Source organism: Natator depressus, chromosome 4 (assembly GCF_965152275.1).
Source record: "Natator depressus isolate rNatDep1 chromosome 4, rNatDep2.hap1, whole genome shotgun sequence".
In the NCBI taxonomy this organism is placed as follows: domain Eukaryota; kingdom Metazoa; phylum Chordata; order Testudines; family Cheloniidae; genus Natator; species Natator depressus.
The window spans coordinates 20,519,158-20,536,542 of NC_134237.1; the positions used below are offsets into that span (position 1 = coordinate 20,519,158).

The window sequence follows — 17,385 nt, forward strand, 5'->3', positions numbered from 1 at the left end:
TAATGTTCATTCCAGGCTTAATTTTTCCTCTTCTGGGACTTGTGTACGTGTGTACTGTACATGCAGAGTGCATTTGTGTGGCAGTGACAGCTGCTAGAATCAAATAGGCTGGATCTTCAAAACCTGAACATCCCATCAGATATTTGCTTTCAATACTAGTCTCTGCATGTTTGTGCAATTTATGGCAACAAGGGACTATCGTACATGTATCAAATAGCAGAAATATCAATACATGTGTATATACACTGTCCAGATATTTCCCTGCCCAGCGTGTTTTTCAGAGCAGCTAAACATTGGCAACGCAGCGAAAAATTCAGACATAGATTTTCCTTCATACAGTTGAAAATTATCAACAAAATGTTTCTGGATTTGGTCCTGCCCAGGTGCTGAGCACCACCTGTGGGAAACAGAGTGCCCTCAACTCCTCTTGTCTTTAATGGAGGTTAAGAGTGCTCAGCACCTTGCAGAATCAGTATCTGGAAAGAGTTCTTTCTACAGATGTGAATAAAATCTTTCTTCAAATATCTGAGGTTATGGTTTGGAAATGTGGTAACTGCAGATCACAGCTAAGCAAAAACTAATAAGTGCAGAAAGGTTGTGAGAACACCTCCATGGAGTGCTGTGAAACTGCTGATTTAAACTGAATCCTCTCTTGAGGTTACCAGAGCAGGGGGTAGGCAGCATGGTCAAGAGGAATGAGCCCAGTGTGGAGAGTGAGGAACCACTGAGTTTGAATGCACCAGGGGCTAGATTATGCCCCATGCTGAGCACTGTGGCCCCAGTGCAATTAGCCCATGTTTACTTTAAGTACATGAGAAGTTTCATCAGAATGAACACTCACATGCTTAAAAAATAAAGTGTATGTTTAAGTGTTTTGCTGGATCAGGGTCATAGTGCTCAGCACTTTGTGGGATTTAGCAACTCTTGTTGACTAAATGGTCTCAGGCAAGCTCCCTGACCTTCCTGTCTTAGTTTACCTCTCTGTGAAATGGGTATAATAATATTTATTATTAGGTATTGTATGGGCAGCACTTTGAACATGCAGGGGCTAAGGGTTATTGACAAAGCAACTGCAGACTGGAGCTCTGTGTGAGTACATTCAGTCCTACTACCTCCCTTGGATCAGTACTTGTTTAACTAAATACATGCATTGTGGGACCCCATTACATGATGCATCATTGTTCCTTGATACTCTATTCTGGCTTCAGGTGGCCCTGACAACTGCGTTCTCAGGTGGCCCTACCTGCATTCTCTCTCTTAGATCTGAATCAGCAGCTTAAAGGAAAACACCATGCAGGCAGCCGGAAACCAAGAAAGTGCTAAGTCAGTACTGATGGAATAGAGAAACCTGGTGCCAAATACATTTTGAATTTGAAAGAGAAAAGGAAATGGTGGGAAGGAAAAACAATGTTACATGTGAAGGGAACACATGTGTGTGTGTGTGTGAGAGAGAGAGGCAGAGAGAGACATGGTGGATAGAGAAAGCAATAGACAGAATATAGAGCTTCTCACTTTATAAGATCAGAACAACTTAAAACTGATCAAGTGAAGAATCATGTCAGTCAATTATGTGACATCTTTGAAAACCAAAATGTCATCCTTAGGACAGGATACAGAAAATTAAAAAGGATAAAAGGGACTGATTCACTGTGATCCACAATCAAGCCTTCAGTTCCACACCTGTCAGGAGACCACTGCTTTTAGGAAGCATTATCCGCTGTGATGAGATACATTGTCCAGCAAGGTCTCTGGACATTTGAGCTGGTGTTGCCCGGGTACACCGAAGACCCAAGCCACTGTCTTCCCTGTCAGTGTTGTGAAGATTTGGAATAAGACTGTGAAGGGGTAAAGGGAACTGAGGCGCATATGCAGCTGAGCTCGTTAGTCTATCAGCCTCAGCTGCTGTGTATAAAAGGAGGAAGAAGAAGGTGATATGGGAAATTAGATTGGGAGAGTGGGTTGTCTTGATGTGTTCTGAGAAAAGTAAGGGGGAAAATTTTATCTGGGCTTTGTTTATAGCTTATAAAGGGAATGACTTTTTATCTGATGATTGATCATACAACAGTTTAGACATCTCTCTATTAACTTTGTTTTGAGAGAGTACTGGTCAGTGATGGGCTGACCATATTTTAATTTCTCTCCCTTTGCCTCTAATAAACCATATGTATTGCACCGAAGATAGGCAAGAGATAGTGGGAAATCTATTCATTTGTTTTTCCCACTGAAGCAATAACACTTTCCCATATCTAAGGAAGGAGGCATCCTGTCTGGCCAAACAAGCTTATGAGCTGAACATCTGTGGAAAACTTTATACTTTGAAAAATGTATTGACTATATTGGTAGTGTAGAGCTGTGTCCAAGCTTTTGAGCATGAAGTGGAGGTATGGAGTGATTGTAGAGGAGGCTGAGGGAACAATTTTTGAAAATACCAATCCATCTGGAGCAATCTGGTCTGTTGTAAAGGGGGGGAAATGGCCCTGCTGACTTTTTTTATGAACCCCAGTGGTAAAATCAACTCTGGCCAGGATCCAGAAAGGGATTGATTCCCAAACTTCCTTTCCATTTGGTGGCAGAATTTTAATATAAGGCTCCCAGGAGTGGCCTCAAAGAATCTCTCCAGCATACTGGTGGGCTGTCATGCCCTCTTTTTTTCTTGTGGAAGAGCAGCCAGATAGCAGAGGACTACAGTGATAACAATTGCTAAACTGAATATTCCTTTACAAGGCATAACATTTCCTGTGGCGTTTCTCAAGAACCATCCTCCCCCAATTGATAGGGAAGGGATGTGCCTGTAATTTTAGGATGTGTTTTTTCTGATACCTTCTCAGATCTCTACATGAGTTTGAATTCTTATCTGTTTCGAAGAGCAGTGCTAAAGAAAGGTCAATTCAGAATATAGACATACCTGTCAAACCTTCAAAATGTGAGGTGTAGTTGCATGTTATGATAGGAAATAAATTATAACATAGGGCCAGATCACCCACTCCCACAGCTACACCCACAGGACAAGATGGTGTGGGGGGGGGGGAGAAAACTCAGTGAGGTTCACATTGCAGAGTTTTCCTGGAGACAGGCCCCTATAGTAGTAGGGGGTTAAGGAGGGCTGTGGATTTGACAGGCTGTGCCCCCTTCCACCTCTGTAGATCCAAGGGATCCATAGGGAATGGAGCCTCCTTCCATATGGAAACAGATGATATTCTACAGGGATGATAGCTGTTCCAATGGCTTTGCTCGCCCTTGCGAACTGTACACCAATAGGAACTGTGCTACTATTGGCTCAGTTTCCTTGCAGATGCCCAGTAGCAGTCAGCGGGACATACTACAGTTCCAAGCTGTTTAAACTTCTCCCTGGATTTCTAGGTACTCTGCAGAGAAAGGTGCTGTGGAGGGGTCAGCTCCACTGCTCCAGCCCCTCTTGATCTCTAAACTCAGTGGAGCTCTATGGGCAGAGCAATGGTGCTGTGGAAGCAACATTCTGTACGGGTTTCTTCTATATGGGCGGGGGAAGAGCCACATGTGGAAGGTCCCCACAGCATGCAGAAGCTCAGGGAATAATCCTGGAAATGGAAATCCACTTATCCCATTTACATTTTAAATTATAATGCGTGACTTCTGAATTATATCCTGTGTCAGTTTTGACAAGTCAGCTGCTGCAGTTATCTCATATTGGACAATTCCGGTGCATTTTGGCTCAGAGGATGCCAAAACGACAAAGGCAGATGCAGTCACTGCAGACTGACTTACCTGTACCACATATCCAGAGATACATTTAAAGTTGGCAGGCTGAGGAGTTCCATTTATCAAAACATCTCCAGATAGACCATGAGGATCTTTCCTTGCAGCTAAGATATCCAATAGCCTAGAAGAAGAAAAGTCCATCTTAAAGAGCTCCGAAGTGTATATTTTCACCAAGCTGTAGGAGTCGTGGCCAGTGAAAGGCAAATCTGGCAAACAAATACAGTTAACAGTATATAGCCAGCTGTGCACAAGCTTTCCCATATTGAAAATTTGCCACTTACTATAGTTCATATATTTTTAAAATCCCCTCAAAGAACAGAATTGTCTTTTTTTCAGTAAAATAAGCCTCCTGCTGTACTGTAGATTGATGCATAAGGGGAGAATGTCAGGAAACTATTTACTAAAAAGAAATAAATTAGTAAATAAATATAAATAAATTAGTAAAATTGGCTCTTTTTCTTTTTTTTTCCCCTTTTTTGTTGCTTTTAAATAAAATTTCCACTTGAGGTCAAATTCTGCTCTGATATCCATATAATTATTCTCCATTTATCCATTTACTCTGGTGGAATTAAGATTGAAATCTTTCCCTGGGAGTGTTGTTCACAAATATTTTATATATATAGGTGCATTTTCTTGTTGGCATGATTCCTCTTGGTGAGGAACATGGATAAAGTAAAACAGGTCCTTTCACTGCTTCAACACTTACGAAGATTTCCCACTGCCAGTGGGTCCCAGAATTGCATTCAGTCCTGGTCTCATAACCCCACTGTAAGACAAAACCAACAGGTTTCTCATTCATTGTTTCATTTACAGGTTAGTTCTGTTAATCTGCAGAAACGTATTTTGCATCAAATCCTTTTGGGGCTAGTGAAGTTAGTTGGTTATATCAAATAATGACTTTACTCCTGCTTAGTTTACATTGCTAACTTAAAATAAAAAGATATATCCCATATTGTTAACTAAAAAGTAACACAGAAACTATAATTATCAAACAATAGCAAGACATATGTTGATGTAGCCATACTAAGCACAAACTCACTCGAGAATACATGCAGTCTTAGCAAGCATGGTTCTCTGGCCATCCCTCTGTAAGAGAGGCATTTATCATGTAGGAAGGGCATCTATATTTAAAGAAATACTTGGAAACCTGACTTAATGACTCTACATCAGATGCAAAGAACTATCTCAAGCTCAGCAGCCAGAAGAAAATGGTATTAAGTATGTATTTGGTTACCAGTCATTTTGTCTGGAAAAACTCTTTCAATAAAATACAATAGGCAGCTATTTACACTGTGTAGTTTCCTAGATGACAATCAACACTTCCCTTCTTTTGGTCATTGTTACAGATGAAAGATTTAGTGGTAAGGGCCAAATTCTCATAGCTAGCCCCCATATTGCACATGCAGACAAGCATTTGTGCACTTCAGTACAGTTTGCATGTGCAAATGCGTGTCTGTGTGTGTAAATGCAGGCTTTGTTCACTGAAGTAGGAGTTTGACCATGGAAATGGACAATGAGCTACACAAACAACCATTTATATATACAATATAGGTAGCTACTTTTGAATGGCAGCACTGAACTCACAGATACGAGTACAAAGAAAGCAAAACTAGCTAATTGAGTGATAAGTAATGGAAACTTGGTAACTCACTTGTAGTCAGAGAAGCAGCACCAATCTGCATTAGAGCAGAGGACTGGCAGAGAAGATCTAAAAGTATCTATCTGAGGATCTCTCTGATTTGGAATGGGCAAAAAATATCCTTGTAACTAAGAAGTCATGTCCGAACGACTACTACTCAGTAACTTTAACTATATTGTAGTCCATTCCTTTCCCACACTACTTCATCTATGTTTTGTCTAATTTAGATTGTCATATCTTCAGACAGAGAACTGGTTTTTTACATGTCTGCAAAGTGCCTAGCATATGAAGGTTGCTACAATAACAAATAAAAGTTAATAATAAACAATTTATCAGAGATTTAGTTTCAAATCAGAGGGTACTGGAATCTTATGAGCTCTTCACATAAAATTTTGGGTGCATAGAAACTGGAGAGAGAAAATAAGCCCCTTCCAGTGTTGGATATGACCTGAAAGCAGAACTGCAGGGATGGCTTTGGATAAAGGAAATTTGAGAAAATTTAGCCTCTCTCAGTCTCAGCACAAGGATTTAAAAATAAGTAAATAAATAAATTAAATAACCAGAGCATGGGAGTAGAGTGTTCTTATTGATGAGGGTGAATCTTTTGATGTCTGCAAGTCACCTGGAATAAAACTTCCCTTGGGTAGGCTTCTCACACATCGCTCTGTGTGATTACATAACTAAACAGATTTTTGACCAGGCAAGAAAGTCCACTCTGGAATGTATACGACTGACATATATGAACATTATTAGTTAATAATGTCTGAAGTAGCACCAGGCAGGTAGAGGGCTCCCTCACAATCGGTATTTCCCTTTGCAATGATTAATTAATGGTGAGTCAACATTTTCCACACATGGCAATGCCTGATTGCTATTTCTTGCCTGGTGTCATTGGATTCTAGTTACTTCCTTCTTTCTGCGATCCATTATCCTTGTTATTTTTCATAAGGCAGCGCTTTCCCCTTTCCCCTATCAAAAATGTCCGGGTGTTCTGCTTTAACAGTTAAAACACAGTAATTAGATAATGAAGTTACATTATAACACTCAACAAAAATAGTTAAAGACCAAATAAAGTGTGCGGCTGGGAGTTCTACACAGGGACCAGCGGGAATTAAAATAGAAAGCAATGTTTTCAATTATGCTTATAATTGGGCAGAGGTGGGCTGAGGGGATTGTCCAATGGAAGCATGTTCCCCACTTTAAAAGCCACCCAGGAAACAGATCATGTCCAATCAAATTTCTTCTGTAACAACCGAAAACTTAAATGGAAAAGCAAGCTGTTACCTTCATCCCAGGGACAGTAATACCTGTTAATAATTAATAAAGATTTCTATAAACTTTTTACCTGTGCCTCATTCACTCATCACTTTTATTATTTTATTATTCAATTTTATGATTAAAAAAACCTGCAAACTTCCAAAACACAACACGCAATCTTACAATGTAAGAAATCATCATCACCTGATTCTTCTTAAATACCCATGTTTGGCAAACCTTCCAAAGTCTTTAGAATGCACCATGGGAATCACATTAAAGTAATTGTGGTCTAACTGTGAATAATTAATACAAAGACCCACCAATCATGTGAGGAAATCTGTATGAGCTGACTCTATCTGCCCTGGGAAATGTCAAAGATATTTAATATTGTCTTTCCAGCTAACTGTTGGATAAAACGTTAATTCCAAGAACCATAGAGCAATGTTAGGTTATAATTAAAATGGGTATAAAGTTAAAAGACAAGAAAATTTTTGAGTCATTACTAAAGGTGTCCATTATAAATAAGAGCCTATTGACTATGTTTGCTACTGAACATGAGAAGGATCTTGCGGTCTTTATTCAGGCAAGTCTGTCATTGATGTCAAGAGGAGTTTTGACTGAGAAAGGACAACAGGGGCTGGACCAATTGTGTTAAGTGTAAGGGTCCCTGCACCTATTAAATTTATCATTAATAGGAACGATATTAAAATTGATATTTTAGAGAAACTAACACATATGAGGGTGGCTACCCTTTCAGCAATCTGGTTATAAACATCTCACTCTTTAGCATTGCTCCCAAAGATGTCCAAATCTGGGGGGTTTGGTGCAGCCCATTAGAGACACAGAAACCAGTTACCATGTTTGGCTATGGATCTAAACTTCCCCAAAGCTTAGGGGTGTTTGAATCTAAAGTTTTCCTGTAGGCCCAACTCTAATTTACAGCACTCTATATTATAAATAATAAAGGGTAGTTTATACTTTGTGTGAAACGTCTTTTATTTCTTTTATCAATCTTTTCTCTGCGCATGGTTGTTACAATAATGAGATATCACATCTACATAGTAAAGACATGAGTACATCATGATAGTTCTGGGTAGTTGTGAGGGATTTGTTTATTTGATTTTCTATCTCATTTCTTGTAGGCAACAAGGCAGAAGTTGTTCTTTAGGAGAGGGGGATTTTTGTGTGTGTTTCAATTTAGATATAAAATATCAGATTGAATCTCTCTGTGCTATCCCTCACCCCTTTCCCAGACACATTATATTTGTTTTTTTTTCTTTGCTGTTTTAGTCAATCAGAAGTGTGATTTATTTATTTATTCATTCATTTGCGTTTTGTTTATGGGGAAACAACATACACTAGGTCTAGAGTCTAAAGGACAGATGCTCTTCTCACACCACTGCAAATATGGAGTAACTCTGTTTAAATCTAATGAATTACACTGGAGTAAGACTCTTGTCAGAGAATAAAGATTTAAAATCTCACATTTGGTGGATATAGTCACTCTATGCAGCATGGAAGGCTTGGTGTATTAAGAAATGCTGTATGGGCAAAGAGCAGTACATATAAAGGTCCAACCTTTCATGCATTCTGAGAGCTGAAATTAGAGAACTGACCTACAATTACATCATGGAATGGCAGGTTATACAACTAACTTTCGTGACACACAATTCAGACTTATCTAACTGGAAACTGGCCAACATTGTACAAGGGATCCTTGACAACAAGAACAATATCATGCAATTACTAAGCAATAACTAATAGAAAGCAGTGCAATAAAATTGTGGGCACCCAAACTCTCACATGCATTGTTCTAGTTACAGATTAATACTCTTCGCTACTTTTAAAGACTTGAGTCTTAACTCAAAGCTAGAGCCAGGGTTATTAAAAATACCTTAAGTTCTGGTCCTACATTCACATCTAGGCAGCTGAGTAAATGACCTAATTTTCAAAAGAGCTGAACACACTGCAGCTTCTATTGACATCAATGGAATTCAAAGATGCAAGCACTTTTGGAAATCAGGTTAACTTTTTATGTGCCTAAATATGGACTTGGGGAGCCTACTCTGAGTGCCTGTTTTTTTGAAATCTTGACCAATTTCTGTACACTATTATTACACAGGTATTCATGGCTCAGTGACTTATCTGAACCTAACTGTCAAGAAAGGAAATCAAATGAACATGTACACTATGACAGAGAAGTTTAAATACATACTTGATATCTTTCAAAATTTCTTTATCTGTCGTTTTTCGACAACATATGAAGCCACTCTTCACCTCCACTCTGTAGCAGATGTTGTGAAAGGTCACAATGGTTCCTCTGCTGACTGATGGGTCTTGAGAGGACTGTTTTCTGCTCGGGAGGCCGTTTGTACTTGACATTTGAATACTGATGTCTGACTGGTTGTCTGTCATTTTGGAAGGATTCCACTTCTGTAAACATAAACATTAACAAAGGTATCCTAGATAGAGAAGAGACGAAAGACCACGCTAGATGCAATGCAGCCAACTTAGTTTATACTGTATGTACCCTCCAAGAAATGTGGATGTTACACTCAGAGTGAACCCCACTCAACACTTTTCCTTCTTCCATAATCCTTCCTAATTTTTTTCCGTGTGCTGGACTATAAAATGGGAAAGCCCATATACAGATAACATCTAAAACACTACCTTAAAAGAACATTAGCACTGCCAAGCCACACATTCAGCAGTAAGGAAATGTAAGGATTAAGGTTGCTGTGTAACTTTAATTCTGTCCCTTTTAATTACATGATGGCATACTATTCTTTCCCACTGAGCCCTTGCCTTATTCCATCCACGCGATGAATGGGGTTCACTGAACGAGTAGCTATTCTATTTTACTTTTTATACTCCTTGTTAAAGGCATTACTTTCAACCCCTCCTCTGAATATAGGACTATTAATGATCATTTCCTCATGAGCTGTTCTATGGTACTCTCATCATCGCATCTTAGTGCTTACCAGTCATCAATGATTTTTTTCTTCACCACACCCTTGTGAGAAGTGGTGGTATTAGCTCCCTTTTACACATTGGGAACTAGGGCACAGAGATTAAAGGCAACATTGTCAAAAGCGTTAGCTAAGTGTGGGTGCCCACGTTGAGAAGCCGAGGACCTGAGTTTTCAGCGTAGTGACCATTCTACAGCACTTTATATATTCAGAGCACTGCTCCCATTGACTTCAGTTGCAGCTGTGAGTACTCAGCAGTTCTGCAAATCAGACCCCAAGAACTTCAGATCGGGTATGTAGAAAATGAGGGATACACAGTGACCTCCTGTGAAAAATCCGGTTTATAAGACTTGTCCAGCTTTACATAAGGAACATTATGGCAGAGGCAGGGATAAAATCCAGTTCTGCAGGCCGGGGTGCTGGAACAATTTTTATAGTGGGGGTGCTGATCATGGAAACAAGGGAAATCATGTATTTGGTGTTTGTTATTACTACTTCAAGCCAGAGGGTGCGGTAGCACCCTTAGTTCCAGCACCACTGTCTCCAGGGCCACACTCAGTTGCCTTAAGCATGAGACCACCCTTTCTCTTCCTGCAATCCCCTGCCTTGTTCAGCAGACACCTTCCAGCTTCTGCAACAAAAGAGACAGGGGTCCTGGAGAGAGCAGTCTCCTTCACTGCACAGCCCTGATTCATTATTTTTATTAGTTGCTAACCATTCGAACATGTTAACTAGCAACTAAATATAGCCTAGACACTAAAATTTGATGTTTCTTTTCTGCTAACCAGGAGGATACACTGTATCTATACACATTTATTTAAGCAATTATATAGCTTAATTTACATTTATTCAGATTCTTAATTTTTACATTTTTTTTATTTTGTTAGAAAATGGTGAATGATGCATTTCCCATTTATTAAATAATGATTGATGTTTTTCTTGTGATTTGTGTCAAGGACGGATGGAAATTCAAATTCAATTAAAAATGCACACAACCAGCTGTTAATTTTTTTTTATTAAATAAATCTACCTTAAGAGTGAATGTTACATAAGAAAAAATGTTTATCAAAAGTTTATGAAAGCATGTTTTGCAGTTCAAACTAACCAATTTATAAAGCAAAGGAAATATTATAGAATGTGCAGTTAATGAACTCAAACAATTGTTCCCCATTATCATGTCCTTCAAGATTTTAGAAACAGTAGAACTCACCCTCTCACATCTAGTTTTTACTTGTAGATTGGAAGAAGAAAACAAGCTTTCCTGCTTTTTCAGCTCCCAGTCAGTCTCTTAACTTTGAATGAACTAGTCATTGTAGTGAAATTGAATAAACAGAACTAAAGAAAATATTTTCTCTGCACCTGCAGAAGAGGCCACAGCTATCAAAAGCTGGTTTAGTACTTCAACAAACTCTGGTTCCCGGTGCTTTGTCAGTGACTTCCACCAATTCAGTAGTTTGACTTCCTTTAAACCTTGGCAGCAAACAGTACTACTTAATATTATTTTTGTATTTAATTTAACTGATTTTAATAGATCGTAATAAGTTCAGGCCTTAACATAGGTTGTCGATTTCAAATTTAATTTTAAAAAGTTTTTTTAAAATAAACCCGTATTTCATTTCCATTCAAAATCCAATTTAAATTAAAATAATCTAATTTTAAATTTAAAAATGCAATTTTTTATTTTAAAAAAATCATCTATTTTTATCTGCCCTGCAATCTATTATATTCACAAAGAGTAGGTCTGTGATCCAGACTTCTGCACTGAGAAATAGGACACCTGGAAGGGAATGATCATCCCCATCAGGAGCCAGATTCTCCATTCCTCTCCAGCTGTACGCGTAGCAGGAATTGGGGTAGGGAGAAGGTACAAAGTGCTTAGCCTGGCATCTGATGCAAGCTGGAACTACTACAGCCCCCAGGAGACCATTCCACAACCATGACTAGCTGGAGTCCAGCATGCTCCAGCCATGCCTCCTTCCTCTTCCCACATGCTCTGATATGCCCCAGTGCGCCCCCACACCAAGGGTGGCAAAGGGGTAGCATAGAGTCTTTCTGACATCTCTCTGTCTGCAGGATCTGTTCTGCCCAGTGTCTAGCTGCTTTATGCCACCAAAACAGCATAAAGAGGCCACAGTGCAACACAGAAGCTGACCCTAGATTTATTCTGTTCTGGTTTTACTACAGAGTGATGTGGGATCCTACAGAATTGAAATTACGTAACACCTGCTTCCTATAATCTTTCCACTATTAAAGAGACATTTTCAAGGCAGTAGACCTAAAATAAGACACACCATGCTTTGTTTTGATTCATGTTTGCTCTCAGGGTTATAGGACTCTTTCTCCACCCTATCTATCAGCTCTTTTCTTGTAAGCAGGTAGGCTGGTGCCTTTTGGGATAGGTTAATATGATATCTGATTAAATTGTCTTGATCTGGAATTCCTCAAAGCAGCTTAATTTTTGGGCCTTAACCAATCCATGGTGGGCACAGAACCTTTCGATATTCTACAAGAATAGATGGGGAGGACTCTGAGTTACTAGTGAGAATTCTTTCCCAGGTGTCTGGCTGAGGGTTTTGCCCACATGATCAGGATCTAACTAATTGCCATATTTGGGGCTGGGAAGGAATTTTCCCCCGGGTCAGATTGGCAGAGACTCTGAGGGGTTTTTTCCTTCCTCTGCAGCATGGGGCACGGGTCTCTTGTACGTTTAAACTAGTGTAATATGGTGGATTCTCTGTAACTTGAAGTTTTTAAACCATGATCTGAGGACTTCAGTAACTCAGCCAGAGGTTAGGGGTCTATTATAGGAGTGAGTGGGTGAGGTTCTGTGGCCTGCAATGTGCAGGATGTTAGACTAGATTGTCACGATGGTTCCTTCTAACCTTAAAGTCTATGAGTCTAAGAAAGTATTTGATATTGTTGCTGTTTGTCAAGAAACCAGTGGAGCCATTAACACAGGGAACAGTGACCTCCCTGTCAGTGATAATATACCCAAAGGGCTGCTTTTGAGAGATAAGCCACATAGTTGTGTTCCTGAAGCTTTGACAGCACATTGGCTGCCTTGTAATCTTTACTGAAACCAGAGACATAAAGTGCAGCTTGCTTGTTAAAGTTGCTGCTGCCGGTGGCTGAAACAGATGTCTTTCTGAATGACACCCAAAGAGGCCTGGCACGATTGAGGTCTAGGGTTCTTCATAGTTGGGAATACATTTATACTCTGTCTCTTGGGTGACCTTTTTAAAAGTGATGTTATGAAGATGAGGACACTCTCCCCATCTCTCCAGTGCACTAGGACAACAAGAAGATCTTAAAAGTATTTTGTGATATGAAAGTTCCTGTTGTTACAAAGCAACGGAAATAAAAATACCACAAAAAAATTAGAAAATCGTTTTAGGAGCAGAAGTGCAGTTCACTAAGGAGACTCCTCCTCCTGGCCTCAGCCGTGCCAACTGAGAGCAACCCCTTAGCCACCAGGTGCCATATAGCAAGTTAAACCAACTTCCTGAGTTTCAGGAATTCCCCTACATCAAATGAATTCCCAGATGCCCTGGTTAGGATAGATCTCGGCCTCCTTAGCATGGCCAGAATGGCACAAAGTGACTAAAGCACAAGTTAGAATTTAGCCTGCCCTTAAATTTAAAATTGACTTTCCTGAGCTTGTATTGCTTTATCATGCAACATTACACCACTCTCAAAAATATAGGAAAACAAAATATGGAACATTTGGTGACATGTTGAATAAACCCCCTGTAAACCAGGGACACTACAAATGATCCTCTCCAATAAGGTAAGCAGAGAAAAGCACTCTTTAAGCTAACTGAAGGCCACCTTTTTGAAAACAAGACGTGACCTTGCACAGCTACATTTGTGCATACTTTTACTGCAGTTGACACACAATTGTTAAGTCTTAATTAATTCTAAAAAATAATTATTTTGCTGTTCTAGGTGATGTATCAGTCACAAATTAAAATCTGCACTACCCGCCTCTCTCCTCATCTGAGTCTTGTTATAACAAATCTTCCATTGTAGCAATTCCCTATGGGAGAAATTGGTGTGTCTCTAATCTTGTTCCAAAAGGCAATGAGCCACTAGCAGCAGTAATATAATATCTGTGCATGGTGGGCGGACTTTTCATTTGTTTTTGTTTTTTAATATTTTTTCTATTAATAATGCAAACATTCACTGAGAGATTATATAGTTAATACTTTACTCAGCAATAGGAAGATTTTTATAAATCAGTAAGCCTCACCATGGAAAGATATGGGCAAATTCCTTTTGATGTTTGCTTTGAGATAAGAGCAAAGGTTGTTAACATGCTTTACTATTACTTGTTTTCTCAGAGGGGAAGGTTTGTGTCATGTTATTTTGTGTCTGATTTGGCAGTCCTTTTGCAAGTAAAACTCCCAGAGAACAAAGAAATAGCAAAGAAAATCTAAATCAAATTAATGTATGTATGTGTAATGAAATTTCATTTCCAGTTCACAAAAAACTCTACAAACATATGCTCATCTACTTTAGGTTTTAATGGACAGATAAATATCCTATAAAACAATGTGTCACATCATCACGTATAGGCATCAACATACTATAAGTAAATAATCAGAATAAATTAGTTTGTGTTCAGAAGTATTTTTCCAGTATGATGAACAAAGGGGACCATATCATCATTATATCAACTTTGGTTAAAGTAAGTTATTTTCTCTGTATCTGTAACTGAAATGTCACCCACGTTGGTGAGCTATTCATGAATGGTACATGCTGTACTTGTTCTCTTTCAAAAAAATCTTCCTCGAACACTCATCCTTGCCATCAAGAAGTGAGTCATCAACAGCATTAATTCTTACCCCAGCACCTAATTTAGAAAAACCCAGTAGGAAACTCTTTGGATCAAGCAGCAGCGTAGTCTCAGCAATATCGTCTATGGATTACTAATATTTCATACTTGATGGATGATCCCAGAATAAATCTAAAAATCCTAGCTGAACACATTTACACTAGCAAGCTGATGACTTGTATTCATATGATGTAATGCTATAAATGGACTAATATAAGGGCAGCCCTTACAGATGTTTAAATCCCATTAGAATCAATGGGAGTTTTGTGTGAGTAATTGCTGAAGTACTGACCACACAATAGATAAATCACCATATTTTCTACCACAACACATTATTGGACCTTTAGTGCTCCACTTATTTCATTACTCCATTTTTCTGTGTAACCAGGTTGTCCCCATTAAACCTATCCTCAAGAAAGATTCTCGCTTTCAGACCTTCCACTGCATCCTTTCAAGGCAGAAGTTCAGTATCCATAATCTCTCTCAAACTATTAATCATATTACCAAGTCAGGAGACAAAATAATTTATCTGGAAACATTTAAAATATTGAATCTTGATATTTAATCTTTCTTCTAACTGAACAGTAAAAATGCCCTCTTTAAAGAAATCAGCATAGCTTTCTGTCCATAGACGCCATAACTTAAGGTGTTTTCCTCTTTGGGGTTTGAAAATGTTATTTAAGCATGTAAATTCCGGTGCATACAGGCAGTTTTCCCATGCATTGTACGTTGACTTGTATAGTCCAGAGGCCTGATTCCCCTCTCACATACTCCAGGGTAAATCAGGAGTCATTGATCTGAAATCAATGAAGTTATATGGCTATCAAACCCACATGAGCCATGGCAGAACCAGGCCTGAGATTTTTAAAGCAACTTTACTAAAAACATTTGCCACCCTATGATATTTTATATTAACAAAGAGATTATGTGAACTCTTGTCTTAGCAATTTCCTACAGTAACCGACCGGCACTGGACAAGTTTTCTAAATCATAAAGGAAGAGCGCTTGTAGCTCAGAAATGCAATTGCAAATCGCAAAACCCAACAACACATATTTTAACTGGTTTTCGAAAGACCAACCAGTTTATTCTAGGTATTTTACCTCTTCAAACAAACACATCAAGAGCTAAAATTAACTAAGAATATATCGTTTTAGAGCCAAAATCAGCTCTCGTTAGTGTTAATGAGTTTTCCAAAGGAAGCATGATCAAGCCTTTTTTAAAAGATCCTAATTTTCAACATCCCATAAACCTGCCAGCCATTCATTAGTTAAGCTGTTACTTCTCTTATTTATAATGGGTGCAAAGTTTAACTAGTTCAAACTGTCAGGTGAAACCCTCCATAAAAGCATATTGTAGCTGTACTTTTTAGTTCTCTATATAAATACAAATACATGAAACGTATATATAAATCTTGTACTTTGTGCAGTACTTTGTGCAGTACATATGTACACAGAGCACAGACAGGTATATGTATGTACATATGCATATATTTATACAGGAAACCGGTGTGGTATATGTGGATTTATACACAGCACAATCCCCATTTTCATTAATGTTTTGGGGAAATTAAAACCATTTGTGTAAAAGGGGATTCAAGGATTCAGAAAATCAGGTATGTTAACGGGTAACTGATATACCTGGGGATGTGTAACCTAGATTTAGAGAAAAGGCTATTGTGTACTAAACAGGTTTGGATAAATGAGCTCTTGTGTATGTATGTGTATTATATAATGTACATACACATACATCCAAACTTCTAAGCAAAATGAACTTGTTTCCCTCTCCATATTCTAGCTCTTGAGCTCTTTAACTATTCAGCCATCAGTCTTACATGAGTTTTCTCCCTAACTTAATAAAATAGATTATTATTTTGGACATCTAATTTTGTTGGTAACTTAAATGCAGTGGGGAACTCCAGGCAAATCACAAAACATTTTCTTTCTCACTGTCGATCAAACCAGCTTCAGAATCTAATTCATTAGTTGGTGGCAGAACAGCACTTCCACTATTGTTTTTCTCACCTCTCCTCTCCCTGGCACAGGAAAGGAAACCGGTCACTAAATTAGACAGTTTAAAAAAATACAATTCCATCAATAAAGTTGAAATGTCCCAGTTGACTTACCCAGTGGATCTCGGTCCGTGCAGAAGGCAGCGGCAGTGAAGAAGTTTACGGGTGATACAGACAGGTACTGAGAGCGCAGCTGGAATCAGGGGAAGAGCAGTGAGTGGCAAGTGTAGCAGTGATCCCAGCCTTTTATGCAGCTCAAAGGAAGGTGAAGTCTCACCAGTGGCTCATCGGGCTTTCTGTAATATCAAGGGCTAATCCACAGGAAACCCCTCCTTTCTCTCCCCCACAGAGCCTTGCAAAGGACAGTCACCTCCCCTCCTCTTTGCTGCTGAAATGAGAGAGGCTCTCAGTCCAGGGACAGGGACAGAGGCACACATGCAGCTCCTAATCTTAACTGTTCTAGCTCAGGGTGCCAAAATGAACTAAAGTGCATCGGAGCAGGAGTTCTGCAACACCTCATCCCCCCACAGTTTTGAGCCCAAGTTCAGTCGCTGCCAGTGGCAGTGTGCCTGAGGACACACCACCAAACAAAAGACACTGCCAGTGTTGACTTTCTGACATACTACAGCAGTGTCACCAACCGTGGACTCACAAAGATTCCACCAAACGGGCTAATTATTAGTATGTATTATGTGCCCACAATGCACATGGTACTGACTGCAACTCGTTGTGGGGTGTTTTCTCTACTCTGTCTACCAGCCCTTCTTCCCCAGTGCTGCACATATTGTACCTGTAAGTGTAGACAAGGCCAAACCATGTTCAATAGCATTTCAGTAACCATGGTTAAAACTAGATTGGAGCAAACCTGGTCACTCTTCCTGGTTAACCATCTCCAGGACCGGTGCAGTAGTACCTGTAAATGACACCTGTTGTCAATTC

At 39.2% G+C, this 17,385-nt stretch overlaps 1 protein-coding gene across 1 annotated transcript in view; it reads right to left on the reverse strand.

Moving 5' to 3' along the window:
* LOC141986258 (broad substrate specificity ATP-binding cassette transporter ABCG2-like) overlaps positions 1–16,754 on the reverse strand; it is a 36,191-nt gene extending 19,437 nt beyond the window's left edge. The window contains exons 1-4 of the mRNA XM_074950571.1: positions 16,561–16,754; positions 8,850–9,067; positions 4,445–4,504; positions 3,745–3,859 (exon numbers count right to left, since the gene is read on the reverse strand). Of these exons, the coding sequence (XP_074806672.1) occupies positions 3,745–3,859; positions 4,445–4,504; positions 8,850–9,049 (375 nt within the window). The 5' untranslated portion in view covers positions 9,050–9,067; positions 16,561–16,754. The remainder of the gene's footprint in view (positions 1–3,744; positions 3,860–4,444; positions 4,505–8,849; positions 9,068–16,560) is intronic.
* Positions 16,755–17,385: the final 631 nt, after the last annotated feature.